General features: G+C 38.6%; 3 protein-coding genes across 4 annotated transcripts; 1 reads left to right on the top strand and 2 right to left on the bottom strand.

The window, feature by feature from the left end:
• Positions 1 to 395: 395 nt before the first annotated feature.
• On the top strand, positions 396 to 2,173 carry LOC122045579 (probable WRKY transcription factor 75). 2 transcript variants are annotated; one of them, XM_042605868.1, is made up of 3 exons: positions 396 to 847; positions 932 to 1,084; positions 1,714 to 2,173. In XM_042605868.1, exons 1-3 carry the CDS (start codon positions 645 to 647, stop codon positions 1,814 to 1,816), a joined length of 459 nt encoding a protein of 152 aa, XP_042461802.1. In that variant the 5' UTR covers positions 396 to 644; the 3' UTR covers positions 1,817 to 2,173. The 2 variants fall into 2 exon arrangements, with proteins under 2 accessions (XP_042461802.1, XP_042461797.1); XM_042605863.1 differs by having other exon boundaries at positions 397 to 847; positions 1,724 to 2,173.
• A 7,906-nt stretch (positions 2,174 to 10,079) lies between these two features.
• On the bottom strand, positions 10,080 to 12,146 carry LOC121992638 (putative pectinesterase/pectinesterase inhibitor 28). Its single transcript, XM_042547137.1, has 2 exons — positions 11,165 to 12,146; positions 10,080 to 10,792 (listed from the first exon to the last, which is right to left on the bottom strand). Exons 1-2 carry the CDS (start codon positions 12,144 to 12,146, stop codon positions 10,080 to 10,082), a joined length of 1,695 nt encoding a protein of 564 aa, XP_042403071.1.
• Positions 12,147 to 15,869: 3,723 nt separating this feature from the next.
• On the bottom strand, positions 15,870 to 17,811 carry LOC121992645 (putative pectinesterase/pectinesterase inhibitor 28). Its single transcript, XM_042547149.1, has 2 exons — positions 16,830 to 17,811; positions 15,870 to 16,582 (listed from the first exon to the last, which is right to left on the bottom strand). Exons 1-2 carry the CDS (start codon positions 17,809 to 17,811, stop codon positions 15,870 to 15,872), a joined length of 1,695 nt encoding a protein of 564 aa, XP_042403083.1.
• Between the last annotated feature and the right edge of the window lie 1,237 nt (positions 17,812 to 19,048).

Here is a 19,048-nt window from a genome sequence, read left to right on the forward strand (position 1 = left end):
ATAATTTTTCTTAAAGCCAGTAATTTATATTAAAAATCGAGTATATTTTTTATTAAATTCAGCACATTAAACTAAAATCGAGTATATTTTGAGGTGAAAAAAGAATCGTACTCAATTTAATAGAAAATATACTAGATTCTAATTTAATATACTGAATTTAAGAGAATTTATACTGATTTTTGGACTTTTTATTCCTAAAATTATCATGGGCAATTAGGTAAATATGTTTGACTGGGGAGTGAAAAGAAAATTTTTCATGGATGGAGACTACATATAAAGTTGTGTTTACCAATGGGAAGTGCATGTAAATTTACCCTTATTTAGTTCATAAAGACGTGACGCCATAGACGTGACGTTCAACTGCACCAGTGGCATTCAGAGGATTCAAGGCAAAGTCTTCTCAAACAAAGCCCGATGGAAATGGAATGGCTCGAGAAGAAGACAACGAAGATGGAGATGGAGAAATGCAAACCACCATTTCAGTATCCTTTTGACCACGCTGCCTTGGCTGAATAGTATTCGCTTCCCTTCCTCCGCACAACGATAGGATCGATCGTGTCCCCAAGTCTCCCGAAGTCTCCGCCTGTGCTGAAGGTTCCAAGAAAAAGACTGGACTTTTGGAGACGAGTCATGCTTCCAGTCCGATGCTCGGTAGCCATCATTCCCCCACAATGGCGTCATCGGCTTCTTCAGAAATGGATCCGCCGGAAGAGATGCCGTTCAAGGTCGACGACTTTCTCGCCCTCGAAGAAGACCCAGACCCGCCGACCCAGCACCGCCCTGCTGCTCAGCACTACGGTCGTCCTCTCCAGGACCAAAAGCACTGCCATGATATCAAGAACAAGAAGCGAGCATCTAATTACTCCAAAGCTTTACTTTTTTTCGAGCGATGTATCGATAAGTACTCACGATTCGCCATGTATTCGTGCAGCAACAAGAATGCGGGGAGTTCGTCGGCTTTGACGAAGAGCGGCGGCGCCGCAAAAGTCGGATTCATTACGAGATCTGATCTTGAGATGCTAGATGATGGATACAGGTGGAGGAAGTATGGAAAGAAGAAGGTGAAGAGTAGCCCAAATCCCAGGTAAATTAGACAGAAAAAACTCTCTTAAGATTACACAAGGCCAAACATCTACAGCATGCTCGATCGTTCAACAGAACACCAGTTAAACTTCACTATTAGCATCCATTGGCTGGTGCGAAAACAGAGCTATTGAGTCACGCACCGTCGTTTCTATTGCCAAAGAAACAATTAGAGCTTCTCTGTAATGCATTTAGTCTCCTATTGTCTCTAAATATCCTCATCATATAAAAGACACTTAAATAGAATTTATTTGACACTGACTATAACTGAACTTATTGGGCTAAATTTCTTGCGAAACCAAATAATTATGTCCTCAAATCTTCTTCAATGAAAACTCCATCTCCTTCACTAAAGTAAGCTTCTCAACTATTGCATTAGTGCTGTATTTTCATAGAGTTTCATAGTCAACTTCTTTTCTTTCTCTAAGATCTTTTTGAATTTATCTAACAAAAAACAAATTAAAATAGATAATATTTATATTCTAGCTTAAGGAAGAGTCATTCAGGTTTTGATTACCAATATAGAAGATGTAAAAGAGAACAGAAAATGTTGAAAAGATGTATAAATGATGAAGCTTCTCATATAATGTCATGAGTCTTTTTTTTCTTCTCTAATATCTTTCATCGTAGTGTCATCCAGGAACTACTATCGGTGCTCAGATTGCGGATGCAACGTGAAGAAGAGAGTCGAGCGACATCAAGAAGATTCAAGCTTGGTGATAACCACATATGAGGGTGTCCATAACCATCTTGCCCCTCTACCTGCAGCTGCGAAGCATCAGGCTATCCATCTGCCAAACTCTCGCCGCTAGTTCATTGCGGAGAGATTTAGGGTTATCATAGTAGGGCTAACACCAGCAATTCGGGTTTAGAGCATTGTGTTTTTGTTGATGTAGCATCTACTCAGCACACTTATCCTCTACTGAATAAAGCTTGTATGCTACATGTAAGAACAATCTACAATTCTAGTACATGGTTGAGTTCATTGGACTAAGAACTCATGTAATATGTCAATGGATACAATCGAATGCAAAGAAACAGAGTTCATCCTGTTAAAATTAATGGCTATGTCAAATGGCATTTTACTTTCCGAGATTGTCTGTGCTGTAATTCATAGCTGATCCCGTCTAAAATCAGCAAAGCTGGACCATCTGCGAGTTGATTGGAGGGTGGGCCAAAAAAAGAAGACTTAACGAAAGTGGGGCCTGCAGGAACACCGCAGAGGAGGAAGAGGAAACGTCGGCAAATAGGTGCAGACACTCCGATATCTAAGTTAGTGAGATGAAGGAAATGTATAAGAAGACTAATGGAAGCTAGTAGGTTTTTCATAATAAGAAAGTATACTTACACTTGTGGTGGCGGGATCCTTTGATCACTTTGTAATCCCCACATTAAATTGATGTCATGATTTAATATGAAAGTAAGAAAAGTATTTTATTAGTGTATTTTTATAGTATTGAGCAATCATATCGTCCATACATTACGAGTATTCTATATATATACAAATATGATGTCTCATACGTTTCCGACAATTCTACATGGAACATTAATTATAGAATTGGATCATAATCTATGAGACCCATAGGACTCTCTAGGCTTGACCTAGTGAAGGGAATAGAGGATCAATAAAGGAGTCCAGTCTTAGCTAGGCCTAAGAGTATAACTTGTTTATTTTATTAGGAGTTGAGAGATGTTGTGCCCTAGTCATGGGGTCATTGTTTAAGAATTGTCTTAAAGGAATACAGTTGATCCAGTCGAGAGTCTTGAAGGAGCAGCGAGTTGATCCGATCGAGAGTCTTAAGGGAGCAGTGTCAATCTGGTTAAGAGTCTTAAAGAAGCAGAGTCTAATGACTCGGACGATCCAGTTAGGAGTCTTAAAAAAATAAAACCTAGTGACTCGTGTAGAAATTTATGCCAAAGAAAAGTAGCCGTCTTTATTGACGAATCCAAAAAAAAAAGTTGTAAGAAAATAAAGAGTACAAAATCTTACATAGTTAATTATCAGAAAACTTAAATCCTAAATTGAAAAGGTAAAATACTAAATTGTCCTCAAGGCTGTAAACAAATAATTCTAATTATATAATCTAACATCCCCCTCAAACTCACGATGCTACAGCCAGAAGCATTGAGAGTTTGTCAGATAAAAATCGGAAGCGCGAAGCGGAATGAGACTTAGTAGACATATCAGCTATCTGCAGTGAGGAAGGAACAAAAGGCAATGTGATAATGCCAATTCGTAGATGATGACGAGTGAAATGACAATCTATCTCAATATGCTTCGTTCTCTCATGAAAAATTGTATTGAACACAATCTGAATGGTACTTTGATTATCACAATGAAGAGCAGTAGGTTTCTGAAGAAAAATTCTCATATCTGCAAGCAACCAACATATCCAAATAATCTCACAAGTAGTGGTAGCCATGGCATGATACTCAGCTTCTATGGAGGATCTCGAAATAACATTTTACTTTTTACTTTTCCAAGAGATAAGAGAATCTCTAAGAAAAATACAGAAGTCAGTGGTCGACTTACGATCCGTAAGGTCACCCGCCCAATCAGCATCAAAGTATGCATAGAACTCTAATGAGGAAGTAGAAGGGAATAAGAGACTCTGAAATTGAGTTCCCCGAAGATACCGAAGAATGTGAAGAACAGAAGCCCAATGAACTATGGTTGGTGCAGTGACAAACTGATAAACCACATGTACAGAATACGCAATATCAGGACGAGTTAGAGTGACATAAACCAAGCTTCCCACAACTGTACGGTAGAGGTTAGGATCTGGCAAAGGAGAACCATTTGATGGAGAGTACTTAGCATTAGTTTCAAGGGGAGTATCAACTACCTTATTGTCAGTGAGGCGTGCACACTTAAATAGATCAGTTATGTACTTTGACTGAGACAAGAAATAACCTTTAGGTGAAGAGGCGATCTCAATTCCCAGAAAATAGCGCTGTAAACCCAAGTCTTTCATAGTAAAACAATGAGTTAATTCAAACTTCAAAAACTCAATTCCATTAAAATTATCACCAGTAATTATCATGTCATCCACATATAAAGACAAAAGTATACGACTTGCACACGTGCACTTGACAAATAAAGCTGAATCATGATTAATGGGATGAAAGCCAAGCGAGGTAACTACCGTGGAGAACTTGACAAACCAAACACGTGGTGCTTATTTGAGTCAATAGAGAGCTTTGCGAAGCCTGCAAACTTCACTAGATTTGTGAGCAACTCTAGGAGGAGGCACCATATACACTTCTTCTTAAAGATCACCATTCAAGAAAGTATTTTTAACATCCATTTGAGATATCTTCCATTGACAAACAGAGACAACAACAATTAACATACGAACAGTGATCATTTTAGCAACAAGCGTAAAAGTTTTCTCATAATCCATGTCATACTCCTAAGAGTAACCTTTAGCAACAAGAAGAGTTTTGTACCATTCGACAAAATCATCAAATTTAGTTTTGATCTTATAGACCCAACGAGAACCAATGACATGTTTCCCTAGTGGTAGAGGTACCAAATCCCAAGTATGAGTATGATGCAAAGCAGTTAATTCCTTGTCTATAGCATTTTGCCAAAGAGGATTACCAACAGCTTCTATATAGGACAAAGGATCAGAAAGATGATGAATAGAAGCAACAAAAGAAGCAAAGGAAGTAGAATAACAAGAATAAACAAAATCAGGTAGTTTAGTAGACTTACAAGGATGTGTAGACCGATGAATAAGATTGTCCGCAATCTCTGAAGGTGAAGAAACAGTCATAGGAGGGGGAGATGTCTCGAGAATACTAGATTCAGTGAAGTCGTCATGTGGAAGAGTAGCCGTGGGGGAGGCTTCGTCGGTGTCGGTACTGAAGGGATCAATGTGAATAAGATCTGCATGAGTCATGTCATGTGATAGAAGAGGTATGGAGAAAAAAGGAATATGCTCAAGAAACACAATATGACGAGAGACATACAATTTTTTACTAACTGGATTAAACCAACGATATCCCTTTTGACCAACACCATAACCAAGGAAGACACACAAAGCAGACTTAGAGGACAACTTATCACGCTCAACGTGTGGTCAGAGAACAAAACAGGTACAACCAAAAATACGTAAAGAGGAATAATCAGGAGCATGACCATATAGTTTTTGAAAATGAGACAAACTTGAATTGTGAGAAGTTGGAATCCTATTAATTACATGAGTAATAATAAGAACTGCTTCTCCTCAAAAACTACTAGGAACATCTGCAGACAATAAGAATGAACAGACCATCTCAATAAGATGTCTGTGTTTTCTCTCTGCAACCCCATTCTGTTCAGGTGTTTCTCGACACGAGATTTGATGTATAGCACCTTCTGATGCAAGTAAATGAGAAAAATTATTGGAAGTGTATTCGCCCTTAAATCACAACGAAAACACTTGATAACTGCTGAATGTTAAGTTTTGACAAGAGCTTTAAAGTTATTGAAAATACTAAGATAATCAGATCTGTGTTTCATAAGATAAACCCAAGTATAGCGAGTGCAATCATCAATAAAAGAAACATAATATATTGATCCTCCTTTTGTAGTAACAGGAGAAGACCCCTACACATCAAAATGAACAAAATCAAAAGGATTAGGAGGAAAAGATAGACTTTTATTAAAAGGTAATGCAGAAAATTTTGCCAGTTTAGAACCACTATAATATGAAATATCATGACTTTTTAAAGTTCCTAATACTCTATATGAAGCTAAAAATTATAAACGAGAGGCTAAAATATGACCTAGATGAGTATGCCACAAATAAAAATCAAAAGAAGAATGACTCAATCGGAAAGATGACAAATCGACACTAGAAACTGCAACATCTGGTACTTGAAGTTTATCCAAGACATAGAGTCCCCCTTGACTATGACCTATACCAATCACCTTCTGAGATCGTGGGTCCTACACATAACAATTGGACGAAGAAAAATAGATTAATTATCCAGACTCAGACAATTGAGTAATAGAAACAAGATTAAGTGTAAGACTAGGAATATAATAGACATTAGGAAGAGACAAGCAAGTTGAAACAACAAAACCAACACCTAATAATGACATCGGAGTACCATCGACCGTCATAACTGATAAAGATGAATTAGAAGATAATGAGATAAAAGATGATAAGTTAGGTGACATATGATGAGAGTCTCCAGAATCTAAGATCCATAAAGAGGAAGATATACCTGATCAATGGCGTAGCCAGGATGAATAATTATCCTGGGCTAAAAATGTTGAGCCCAGTAAAACTCAGCCAGATTGAATAATTATCCTGGGCTAAAAATGCTAAGCCCAGTAAAACCCAGCCCAACATAGTAAGATTGAGACCTAAAATTATTGAGCTGCTTATTGGATGAGGCCTAAAATTACTGGGTATTGCTAGGCTGCACTGGGCTAGAGCCCAGCAAAGCCCAGCCTTGGCTACGCCCTTGTACCTGATGTATCGGAGGATAACAAACCTATATGAGAAGAAACAGATATGGCAGAGGGTTGTGAAGCAAGAAATTGTTGAAACTGCTCAAACATATAAGGATCTAAAGAGGGAGCAATCACTGTATTACTAGACTGAGATAGTCCATTTGGTAACTGTTGTAGTTGATTACCAGATTTCCATGAAGCATTCTGATGTAGTAATGGTGGTTGTTGAGGTTGTTACTGCTGATATTGCTATTGTGGTGGTCATTTTTGTTGTTGTGATAGTTTACCTTTATTCAACAATAATGGACACTGAGACTTTCAATGTCCTTTTTCTTTGCAATAAGCACACTCATCACTAAAAACCTTCGAAGTCGACCTACTTTGATTATGCGGCATAGACCGCTGTGGCGCTGCAAAAACAGATGGCGTAGATGGTGCAACAGTCCTCTTATCAACCAAAGACTTAAGACGAATCTTCTCAGCTAGCAATTCATGTACTACTGAATCAACGGAAAGGAGAGGATTACGATGCAAAATTGTTTCACGCAATCCTTCAAAATTATCACGAAAAGCCATTAAGAATTTGTAAAGACAAATTGGCTAGAAACAAACAAAGTGATATCTTCTCTTACTAATCCAACCAAAGTCGTTTATTTTTCAGACAAAAGATCGACATGAAAATTATATAAAAACTATTCATGTATGCATCCTAATATGGTAAAAGGTGATTCGTTCACCCTAGTGTCCCTGTCAATTCGTTTCTAGATTAATACAGAGGAGGTAAATCACGGATAACTACTAGCTATTAATACAAATGACAAAACATAAAGGATCCGTGTATGCATCCTGATGTAGTGGAAAGTTGAACAATCTAGAGCACCGAGGACAAGTCGTAGGTGCTCCACATCAGCCGACATCTTGCAGTCCAAGAATACCCTTGATAGTTAAAAGTCCAATTGGTAAAAAACTAATGTAAATATCAAATTATGAGGTATATTATTACTGCATATGTATCAATTATGAAGGTAAACTTTATTTGTAAATCAACTCGCGAGCTTAAAAATCTTTTCAGGTTAACAATAAAATCAATCGCCATTAGATTTCCTAGATTAATAATAACAGACTAGAAATTTAGGATACGTTTGGTTCAAATTGCCATGTGTAATTTTAGTTATGTGATTATCAAGTAATCAACATAATCAAGATTATAGGGAATAAAACATAACCAAATGTTGTTTGATTCAAATTAGGTAATGCAACAAAAACTTGTTTGTTTGAAGGTTTTAATAAATAACCTAGTTTAATATTTTACTATTGATCCTGCCCGAAAGTCGAAGAGATGGATACTGGGGACGTGGCACTCCTGCTGACCTCTGGTGGACTTCGCTCCCACATGCAACACAAGTAATGTTAGTGCCGAGTCAGGGAAGGGGTCCCCGACGATCAGTGGCATAGCTAGGATTTTCACTCAAGAGGGGCAAAGCGACGGAGTTGACGAATGATGACGGTGATGCTGGCAGCAAATAATGGTGTCAGCTAAGCGAAAGAAATCAATTAAGTAAATTTCACCTCAATTAAAAGGTATTTTTTTTGGAGCATTGGTGAAGAGACGATGTTAGCCAAGTGAAGACAATGACCATGCAATAAATGACAGTGACGATGGTAGCAATCAGTGTCCGGCGATAGCGACTTAGGCTATAACGGCAGCGACATGTCGCGAAAGATTTTGTGAGTAAAATTAGAGTTAGAAAAAAGAATTTGAAAGAAATTATAGGAAGAAAAAAAAGTGAAAAGAGGAAAATAAAAGTGGGATTAGAGAAGGAAGAAGAAAAACGGATAAAAAAAATTGACTTGGGAAAAGAGGAAAATGGGTTAGGTTGAAAGGGTTTTAATTGGATTTTTTTGCTAAAAAGATAAGAATGTTTCAAAATTTATGACTATACATTTTTTTTTTAATTTTTTTCTCACCGTATTAATATGTTCCTTGAATTCCGGCAATGACCCTCCGACGCTCAAGTCAGTCTCCTGCGAAGCAAGAACTGTAGCGCAATAGTGGAAATCGCGTGTAAAAGCATACCCCCGTTGATGCTCGGATCCCCTTTATATAGAGCTCCTGAAGCACGCGTACACGTTTCCCAAAATGAGCACATATCTCAAAGTTTTCCCTAAAAAGACGTGTCAATAAAGTGTCCTTGACACAGTACCTGAACGGACCGAGCATATCTCTGAAGTGACAATGGAAGCTTCTGTCGTACGATCTTCTGTCTGACCATGCTGCATGTCAACCGCATTAACTCCCAAAAGGATGTCCGAAGATATCCTGCTGTGTCTATTGCTTGGCCGAGTGGAATGGTCGCCTGGCCGGAATTCTGCTATCCCCGTGTTGTCTGTTGTCACGCCGAGCGGGATAGCCGCTTGGCTAAAAGTCCCCTGTCCAAGTGTCGTCCGTTGCTGGACCAAGTGGGCCGATGATCGCTCGGCTGGAGGCCCACTATCCACATGCTCTATCGCTTGGCCGAGTAGAGAAGCCCTCGGCTCGGCTTCAGCGTGTCCCTTGAGTGTCGATTTGATTATTCCTTGTGTCGGTGGGTTGGTGCTTAATCCCTGGTCAGAGAATGCGATTCTCCCAACCGGCCAACACCGTCAACCCGTTGACTATCTTAACTTTGACCTCTACCATGATAGCAGAGATGGGGCACCTCATCATCACCGCATCAATTATATTACCCTTAGTCACAAAATCATTCATATATATTATTATTATTATTATTATTTTTAAAGCTATACATTTAAAAAAAAAAAAATTTCTTTTTCACGTTTTTTTACTTTTAATGTGTTTTTTTAAATTTTTTCGTTTTTTTAATTTTTTAATTTTTTTTTTATTTTTTTATGTTTTTTTTCTATATTTTATGTTTTTCTAATTTTTTTTTATTTTTTTATTTTTATATAATTTTTAAATTTTTTAATGTTTTTATTATTTTTTATGTTTTTTATTTTTTTAACTTTTTAACGTTTTTTCTATTTTCTATTTTTTATGTTTTTTTATTTTTCCCACATTTTTATATTATTTTTAAATTTTTTTATGTCTTTTCCATTTTAAATTTTTTTTTATGTTTTTTTCAATTTTTTATTTTTATAAGTTTTAAATTTTTTTATATTTTTTATTTCTTTTATTGTTTTACATTTTTTCTTTTTTTACCATATTTTTCTTTTATTTGAGAGTATTTTGAATAAAAAAATTATTAACCAAGAATCAAGAAAATTTTAATTTTATGAAGTTTTTCAATTACGGGTTGATGTCCCTTTTGTTGATGTTCGTTGATAATTTTTAATGAATAATTAATTTTGTTGATGTTCGTTGATAATTTTTAATGAATAATTAAGATTATTAAAAATAATCCTGAATCAAAGGCACGCAGATTGAAATAGTCAAAGAAGTTTTTTTTTTAAGTTTTAATAAATACAAAATATGAAGATATGTTTTGGAAAAAATGGCAACACCATCATCTATCGACGGAAGATTGTGTTGTGGGGCGGCGGAGAATATTTAATTAGTAGATCCCGACGGCGGCAGCAGGCCGGCGATGAAGGGCACACCGGTCTGCGGCAGCCACGTCTTGCCTTGGATGAATCTCTCGACGGTGAACTTTTGGGCGTGGATGAGGTCAACGTTCTTCACTCCCCGCCACGTCGCCCTCTGGCTTTTGTCAGCTCCGGGTCCACGGTTGTCGATCTCAGTGTAGAAGCAAGTGTCGAGGCCGAAGTCGCCCAACCACGGCAGCCACCCCTTGGGGTTGATCAGGTCGTCCAATTGCGACTGCATCACGAAGGTCCTGGAGTACTCCTTCCATGGGCGGCCAAGGAAGGTGGGAAGCTTGTCGCGGAAGGGGTAGTATTCTGGGTCAGCGCTGATGGTGCAGTTGTGGAGGATGATGCCGCCGGTGGATCGTCGGTCCTTGCGCCCCTGCGCCGTCACAATGTTCTGCTGGTTGTCCATAGGCTTCCTGGCCAAGATGAGGCAGTTCTGGAAGATGGAGGCAGAGTCGCCGAAGATGAAGTCGATGGTGCCGGTGATGGTGCATTCGCGGTAGAACTGCCTGTGGGTGTGCACGTACAGAGTGTCCTGGTAACCGTCGAGCCTGACGTTGTAGAAGACCGACTTGTCCGACTGCACTCGCAGTGCCACAGCCTGGTGCTTCTCTGCACCGGCTGAGTTCTCGATCCACAAGTCCTTGGCGATGAATCCATCTCCGACCACAGCTGCATCCATCCGTGCATGATTTGTATTTATTTTGTGAATTAATTAAAAGGATATTTCGGTGCACGAAGTTCTCGTCATGTGGAGTTTCGGGGAAGGATCCATTGTAAGTAATTTTATTCTATTTTTTGCAAAAGACTATTTCCAGGATTCGAATCTGTGACCTTTTGGTCACACGAACTGCCACGGAACTCTAGTCATGCGGAGTTCCGGAGAAAGTTCTATTGTAAGCAGTATTATCTGCTTTTTGCAGAAGACTGTTTTCAGGATTCAAATCCTTGATCTTTTGATCACATGATAATAACTTTATCGTTACGTCAACTCCCTTCTTATTTTGTGAATTAATTAAGTGGCAATTTTAATTAGAGGCGTACCGACGGTGGCGGTTTTGAAGGTGGCGACGCCATCGATGAAGTTGAGGCTGCCGGTGATCTTGGTCTTAGTCGGCCCGTCGCCGACCATCATTAAGTTGGTATAGCTCCGGCCGATCTCGACCTTCTCATTGTACACTCCTTCCTTGATGTACATAACCACGATCTTGGCGCTGTTCTGGGGAACTCGTAGCAGGGCGTCGGCGATGGTCGTGACGTCGCCGGAGCCATCCTGGGCCACTGTGACATCGGGCTTCAGCTCGGCCGGGCTCTGCTGAAGGAGCCTTCGCTTGCCGCCGGAGACCCACGAAGGGAACGACTCCGCATCGACTGCGAGGAGCTTGCGATTCAAGTTACCGAGTTCGAACTTTTCGAGTGTATCTCCGAAGCTGGTGACGATGGCGAGAACGTTGCTGGTGAGCTCGGCCGAGCTGTTCAGCGCCTTGCGCATCGACGCCGCGGCGTCAGTGTCGGCGCCCTCGAACCCGTCGAGGCACGTCTCCTGGTAGGTGATGGTGGCGCTGATCCAGACCTTGAGGTCGTCGATGAACTTGTCGATCTTCTCCATGGAGAAGTCCTCGAGTCTGTCGACCGAGGTACGGAGGTCGCCGATGGCATAGTCGAGGAGCTCGCGGCAGTTCTCGAGGGCCTCGGAGGTGCGGGGGTCCTTGGCAGCTTCCTGAATAGTGGAGGAGTGGTCGAAGGCCTTCTTGATGTGGTCGATGGTGATGTTGAAGACCAGTTCGACGAGGTCCTTGGGGTCGGTGTTGTCGCCGGCGACGGAGGAGAGCGTGGTCTCGCAAGTCTGCCGGTAGTCGGTGGGCTGGCAGAACTGTTGGATGTTCTTCTGCGAGGTGGACAGCTCGGCCATTTGCGGTTTAGAAGAATCGGCGGCTTGGCGGTTAGAAACGGTGACGACGCCGACAGTGGCTACACAGGCCACGAGCACTACAGCGGAGACGACGAGAACGGCGGCCTTGCCCATGATTTATTTTATTTTATTCGATCGATCGTCCCCTTCCAATCAAGAACTAGACTATTTTATTGAAATGGAAGGAAGGGGAAGACCCCGATCGATGGAAGGACGATGGAGAACGGGCGGGGGTCGAGGCATTATATAGCGGAGTGGAGCCGATGGACGAATGCCGTTTGTGGTTCTGAAGAGAGCGAACAAACCGGCCGACGGAGACGGAGACGGAGATGGAGAGAGGACCATTCAGAGGAAAATAATCGTTTGACCCGCAGTGTTGTATTCTGCGCCACACAGCGGCGTCTTTATTTGTACAATTTTTTTTAAAACTTTAATCAACATATTAATTATTTACTGCTACATATACGCCTAAAAATATTTTATAATTAATTACAAGGTTTTATATTATTTCATTATTATAAATTTAAAACATACAATAATTTAATAATAATAATAATATTGATGGATATGAAATTATATTTCTTCAGGTAAACTAGAAATATTGATGTAAAAGGTTTACACAAGAGAGATTTTAGAAATATTAAAAGGGACGACATTAGAATATAGAGATGAATGTTTTTTTTAATAAACTTTCAATACTTCCAATGTATCTAAAATTCAATGTTCTGGATTAGAATGATTTTGTTAAAAAAATAATTTCAAGTTTTTAAAGCTACTTTATTAATATTTTTTAAAAAAAACTATACATTAGAAAAATATCTTGTGCCTATGACTTATCTCCTCTAGTGTTTATATAGTTAATAGAAAAATATCTCCATATCGGGTGCATTGCATACCCTCACTTTTCCTCGTATGAGTTAGAAAACAAAGTGTCTCTAATAATCGTTAATTGCTTTCCCATTCATTGATCGTCATATGTTGGGAGGAAGACATCTAAGAGACCAGATCCAACATCCACTACCTACTTCTTTATTCATTGATTATCACGTATTAGGAGAAAAATATCAAGGAGATTAGATCTGACAATCATTACGTGTTTCTCTATTCATTGATTATCATGTATTGAGAGAAAGGCATCTAGGAGCCAAATATGACATTCACTACTTCTCCACGTACTCAAAAGATGTCACATACTTCTAACTAGAAGCTTTAAGACCTAGTACTCGGTGGAAGATGGATCTAGTACTCAGTGGAAGCTGATTCTGGTGCACGATAGAAGCTAGTTCCAGTGCTAGGTGGAAAACTGACTCTAGTGCTTGATTGAAGTTGATTCTGGTGCTCGATGGAAGTTGATTCCAGTGCTTGATTGAAGTTGGTTCTGGTGCTCAGTGGAAATTTACTCTAATGCTCGATGGGAACTAATTCTGGTGTGGAAGCTGGCTAAAGAACTATTTAAAAATCATTTAAAGTTAACTAAGAAGATAAAGAACTAACTAAAACTTATTTACAATAAAATGTAACATTAACTAAAAGTTATTTGTAATAATTCAAACGTATTCACAAATTATATTTTAATGGAAAACTTACCATGATGTGATATTTCAACAAAATAATTATAAATAATAAAAAGAATGAATAAACATAAAAAAAAAACCTTGATCTATAAATATATTTTTCCTTAATTCCATCATAAATTATATTACAACTATTCTATAACATATAATAGTTATTAAATCATAAATTGATTTAAAAATATTTTATAAGTAGAAAATTTCAATGAAATACACATGAACATCTTTCTTAATAAAATTCTCAAATGAGTGTCTTTTTATTTTTATTTTTATTAAAGGGTATCTAATTAAGAGGGGGCACAGGACGCCCACTATATATAAAATTATCACATATGACCCCTCTAAAATATATTACGCTGATATACTCTACCCATTTGCATAGATAAAATAAGTTCAGTTCTCATCCTTCTTGTATCTAAAATATATTACGCTGATATACTCTACCCATTTGCATAGATAAAATAAGTTCAGTTCTCATCTTTCTTGTATCTTATATGGTCAATCAGTTGTCAATTATCTAGTAGTCGAGTTCTAAATTTTCTATTCATTCAAATAGTAAAATCAGTCGACTAACCATAATTAGTCAAGTTGAACAATCAATTTCTCAACCCTCTATTTGCTACAATAATATCAACAATCGACTGATCAAATCTATAGTTAATTGCATTGTAGCATATTATTGTTTAGAGATTACTATAGTAGATAACTGTAGCAAACATAATTTATGAGTTTAATATTTATTAGTCGATTGATACACCCTATCAAATAAATGATACTCCTATTTTAATCTTAACAAAGTTTAATTTTTACCTTGCCTGGTATCTGATTAATCTCAACTCATTAGGACTTTATTTTCTCAATATTCAATCAATTTTGACATGTCAAGACTTTCACTTAGTCAATATCTAGCCAATCTTAACTTATTAGGATTTCATCATTACCAATCATCTAATATTCCTTGACCTGTTTGAATTTATTGTCTCATGCCTAATATTCGGTTGATTATGAGTTCTTTCATTGCTTAGTGTGCAGTCCCTCTTTGATCTATTTCTTTCTACTATTAAGTATCGGGTCAAACATAATATACTTGATATCTAAGTAACATACCGATCAAATATTGAAATCTAATTTAATTAAGTCAATTTGAACTTGATCAATTTTGATTAGAGGTCTATTGCACCAATATTTTTCATCCTATAAATTTTGAAATTGTTAATTTTAAAACTATTCTAAATTATAAAATAAAAATATATAAGTTATAGGTAAGATATAAGAGTGTTTATTTTAGTTCAGATTACTCTATTTTAAATTGAAAAAAATAAAGTGCATACCAAATTTAAAAAGTGAAAAAGTTAAGAGCATTCATTTGTAAATTTAAAGTAGTTTAGGACAACGTAATAGTTTTTTTTTTTTCCAAACGTGTGATGACTTAAACTACTTTAAATAAGAGAAATAATGCATATGGAACATTCAAACAATCTAAAAAATATGCAGAAGAGTATTTGTTTATGAATTTAAAATCATATATAACAGTTTTGCCCATAATTACTATATTAATCTAAAATTGTATAAGTTAAAAAAATACATATGAACAAAATTGCTAAAAAATCCTAAACTAATCTAAATAATATATATATATATATATATATATATATATATATATATATATATATATATATATATATATATATATTTAAGTCTAGAATTCATGTATCGCGTTTCATAAATTATTATAGAATTTACATTACTTTACATTTCATTTTTAAAGTTTTTTGGCTTTATTTTTTTTAACAAAACTTATTACTCATAACAGGTTTGATCAAAATCATATTCAAAACTATTACATAAGTTTGTTCAGAGTGCACTTTAGAAAAGTTGAGTGGTCAGTTTTATTCTTAACTGAAGGTAGTTTAGAAAAGATAAATTTAAATCGTTCTATTAAAAAAGAATAAGAATATTACATAAAAATTGAAAATTTCGAATCAATAAAATCAATTTGTACCATAAAAAAATCCTTTTACATTAATATCGACCGGCCTGCATTATAAGATTCCTTTGATTAACAATAGAATTTGAGAAATTTAGAGTAGAAAAATTAGAAGACGATAATTTGTATGTAAAAAAAAAAATCAATATTGGAGCGACATCGTTTGAGAAATACAAATTATGAAGATATGTTTTGGGGAAAAAAACGGCGGCACCATCATCGATCGACGGAAGAGTTCGTTGGGGGCGAAAGGCGGCGGAGATATTAACAATTCATTCATTAATTAGTAGATCCTGACGGCGGCAGCAGGCCGGCGGTGAAGGGCACGCCGGTCTGCGGCAGCCACGTCTTGCCTTGAATGAATCTCTCGACGGTGAACTTTTGGGCGTGGCCGAGGTCAACGTTCTTCACTCCTCGCCACGTCACCCTCTGGCTTTTGTCGGCGCCGGGCCCACGGTTGTCGATCTCAGTGTAGAAGCAAGTGTTGAGGCCGAAGTCGCCCAACCATGGCAGCCACCCCTTGGGGTTGATCAGGTCGTCCAATTGCGACTGCATCACGAAGGTCCTGGAGTACTCCTTCCATGGCCGGCCCAGGAAGGTGGGAAGCTTGTTGCGGAGGGGGTAGTATTCCGGGTCAGCGCTGATGGTGCAGTTGTGGAGGATGATGCCGCCGGTGGATCGTCGGTCCTTGCGCCCCTGCGCCGTCACAATGTTCTGCTGGTTGTCCATAGGCTTCCTGGCCAAGATGAGGCAGTTCTGGAAGATGGAGGCAGAGTCGCCGAAGATGAAGTCGATGGTGCCGGTGATGGTGCATTCGCGGTAGAATTGCCGGTGGGTGTGCACGTAGAGAGTGTCCTGGTAACCGTCGAGCCTGACGTTGTAGAAGACCGACTTGTCCGACTGCACTCGCAGTGCCACGGCCTGGTGCTTCGCTGCACCGGCGGAGTTCTCGATCCACAGGTCCTTGGCGATGAATCCATCTCCGACCACAGCTGCATCCATCCGTGCATAATTTGTATTTATTTTGTGAATTAATTAAAAAGACAGTCCAGTGTACGAAATTTCCGTCATATAGGGTAGAAGAATTCATTGTAGGTAGTCTTATCTTGCTTTTTGCAAGAGACTGTTTACAGGATTCAAATCCATGATCTTTTGATTGGTAACAACTTTATCGTTGCGCCAAGGCTCCCCTTATTATTTTGTGAATTAATTAAATGGCAATTTTAATTAGAGGCGTACCGACGGTGGCGGTTTTGAAGGTGGCGACGCCATCGATGAAGTTGAGGCCGCCGGTGATCTTGGTCTTGGTAGGCCCGTCGCCGACCATCATTAAGTTGGTATAGCTCCGGCCGATATCGAGCTTCTCTTTGTACACTCCTTGCTTGATGTAGATAACCACGATCTTGGCGCTGTTCTGGGGAACTCGTAGCAGGGCGTCGGCGATGGTCTTGACGTCGCCGGAGCCATCCTGGGCCACTGTGACATCGGGCTTCAGCTGGGCCGGGCTCTTCTGAAGGAGCATTCGCTTGCCGCCGGAGACCCACGAAGGGAACGACTCCGCATCGACTGCGAGGAGCTTGCGATTCAAGTCGCCGAGTTCGAACTTGTCGAGTGTATCTCCGAAGCTGGTGACGATGGCGAGCACGTTGCTGGTGAGCTCGGCCGATCTGTTCAGCGCCTTGCTCATCGACGCCGCGGCGTCAGTGTCGGCGCCCTCGAACCCGTCGAGGCACGTCTCCTGGTAGGTGATGGTGGCGCTGATCCAGACCTTGAGGTCGTCGATGAACTTGTCGATCTTCTCCATGGAGAAGTCGTCGAGTCTGTCGACCGAGGTACGGAGGTCGCCGATGGCATAGTCGAGGAGCTCGCGGCAGTTCTCGAGGGCTTCGGAGGTTCGCGGGTCCTTGGCCGTCTCCTGAATAGTGGAGGAGTGGTCGAAGGCCTGCTTGATGTGGTCGATGGTGATGTTGAAGACCAGGCCGACGAGGTCCTTGGGATCGGTTTTGTCGCCGGCGACGGAGGAGAGCGTGGTCTCGCAAGTCTGCTGGTAGTCGGTGGGCCGGCAGAACTGTTGGATGTTCTTCTGCGAGGTGGACAGCTCGGCCATTTGCGGTTTAGAAGAATCGGCGGCCTTGCGGTTAGAAACGGTGACGACGCCAACGGTGGCTACACAGGCCACGAGCACTACGGCGGAGACGACGAGAACGACGGCCTTGCCCATGATTTATTTTATTTTATTTTATTTTATTCGATCGATCGCCCCCTTCCAATCAAGAACTAGATTTTATTGGAGTGGAAGGAAGGGGAAGACCCCGATGGCAGGACGATGGAGAACGAGCGGGGGTCGAGGCTTTATATAGCGGTTTTGAAGATCGTCGGTCCATGGTCATCGGAAGAGAGAGAAAGTCAACGAGACTAAAATAGTGTGCATGTCGATAAGCCCGGCGACTTTATTTATGGAATTATTCTTTGGTCAACAAATAAGGGAGGATGCGCACGATTCTAAAAATGGTAATTTGGCAATTTTAAATTTATAAAAAAAACATTTTAGGAAAAACAAAGGGTAAGTTTTAGGGGGATTTATTTTACTAAATCGAAATTCCTACCATTTAGGTAAATTATATTTACTTTATTAGCAGATACTTCAATAATGTGTAAATTAGAAAAAAAATTCTTAATCATAATCACAACTTTACATGCAGTCTCTAATCATAAAAAACTTTATTTCCAATCTCTGCATTCAAAGTATTACTTGTTTCAACTCCCTCATACAAATATTGTTACCTAAATTGTCCCTCAGATTTTTACGGTATAAAAAGTCTAAAAACGAGTATATTCCCGGTTAAATTCAGTACTTTACACTAGAATCCAGTACTTTATGCTAGAATCGAGTATATTTTCTATCAAAATTAACCCTCATATTTTTTTCGGTACAAATAGTCTAAAAATAAGTATAATTCCTATTAAATTCAGCACATTATATTAGAATTGAGTATATTTTCTATTTAATTGAGTACGACTTTTTTCCTGCTTAATATAATTCCTTATAAATTCAGCATTATTTACTATTTAAAAAAAAATATAGTATATTTTTCATCCAATTGAGTATCATTTAAAGAAAATCTAGTATATTTTTCATCCAATTGAGGTGTACTGAATTAGATAGAAAATATTCTGGATTCTAATTTAATGTACTGAATTTAAGAAGAATTATACTGATTTTTGGACTTTTTATACCTAAAAGTATCATGGGTAATTAGGTAAATATGTTTGACTAGGGATGAAAATCTAGTATATTTTTCATCCAATTGAGTATTATTTTAAAAAAATCTAGTATATTTTCCATCCAATTGAGGTGAAAAAAAATCATACTCAATTTGATAGAAAATATACTAAATTCTAATTTAATATACTGAATTTAAGAGGTATTATACTGATTTTTGGACTTTTTAATACTA

Source organism: Zingiber officinale, chromosome 1B (assembly GCF_018446385.1).
Source record: "Zingiber officinale cultivar Zhangliang chromosome 1B, Zo_v1.1, whole genome shotgun sequence".
NCBI lineage: Eukaryota > Viridiplantae > Streptophyta > Magnoliopsida > Zingiberales > Zingiberaceae > Zingiber > Zingiber officinale.

What these genes read in the sequence shown, in the direction of transcription:
- LOC122045579 (XM_042605863.1), top strand. Translation starts at nt 645, where the DNA reads ATGCTCGGTAGCCATCATTCCCCCACAATGGCGTCATCGGCTTCTTCA. An exon ending in CATGATATCAAGAACAAGAA is followed by an intron (nt 848 to 931) that starts GCGAGCATCTAA and finishes GTATTCGTGCAG; the next exon opens with CAACAAGAATGCGGGGAGTT. An exon ending in AAGAGTAGCCCAAATCCCAG is followed by an intron (nt 1,085 to 1,723) that starts GTAAATTAGACA and finishes AGTGTCATCCAG; the next exon opens with GAACTACTATCGGTGCTCAG.
- LOC121992638 (XM_042547137.1), bottom strand. Translation starts at nt 12,146, where the DNA reads ATGGGCAAGGCCGCCGTTCTCGTCGTCTCCGCTGTAGTGCTCGTGGCC. An exon ending in CTTCAAAACCGCCACCGTCG is followed by an intron (nt 10,793 to 11,164) that starts GTACGCCTCTAA and finishes GGATGGATGCAG; the next exon opens with CTGTGGTCGGAGATGGATTC.
- LOC121992645 (XM_042547149.1), bottom strand. Translation starts at nt 17,811, where the DNA reads ATGGGCAAGGCCGTCGTTCTCGTCGTCTCCGCCGTAGTGCTCGTGGCC. An exon ending in CTTCAAAACCGCCACCGTCG is followed by an intron (nt 16,583 to 16,829) that starts GTACGCCTCTAA and finishes GGATGGATGCAG; the next exon opens with CTGTGGTCGGAGATGGATTC.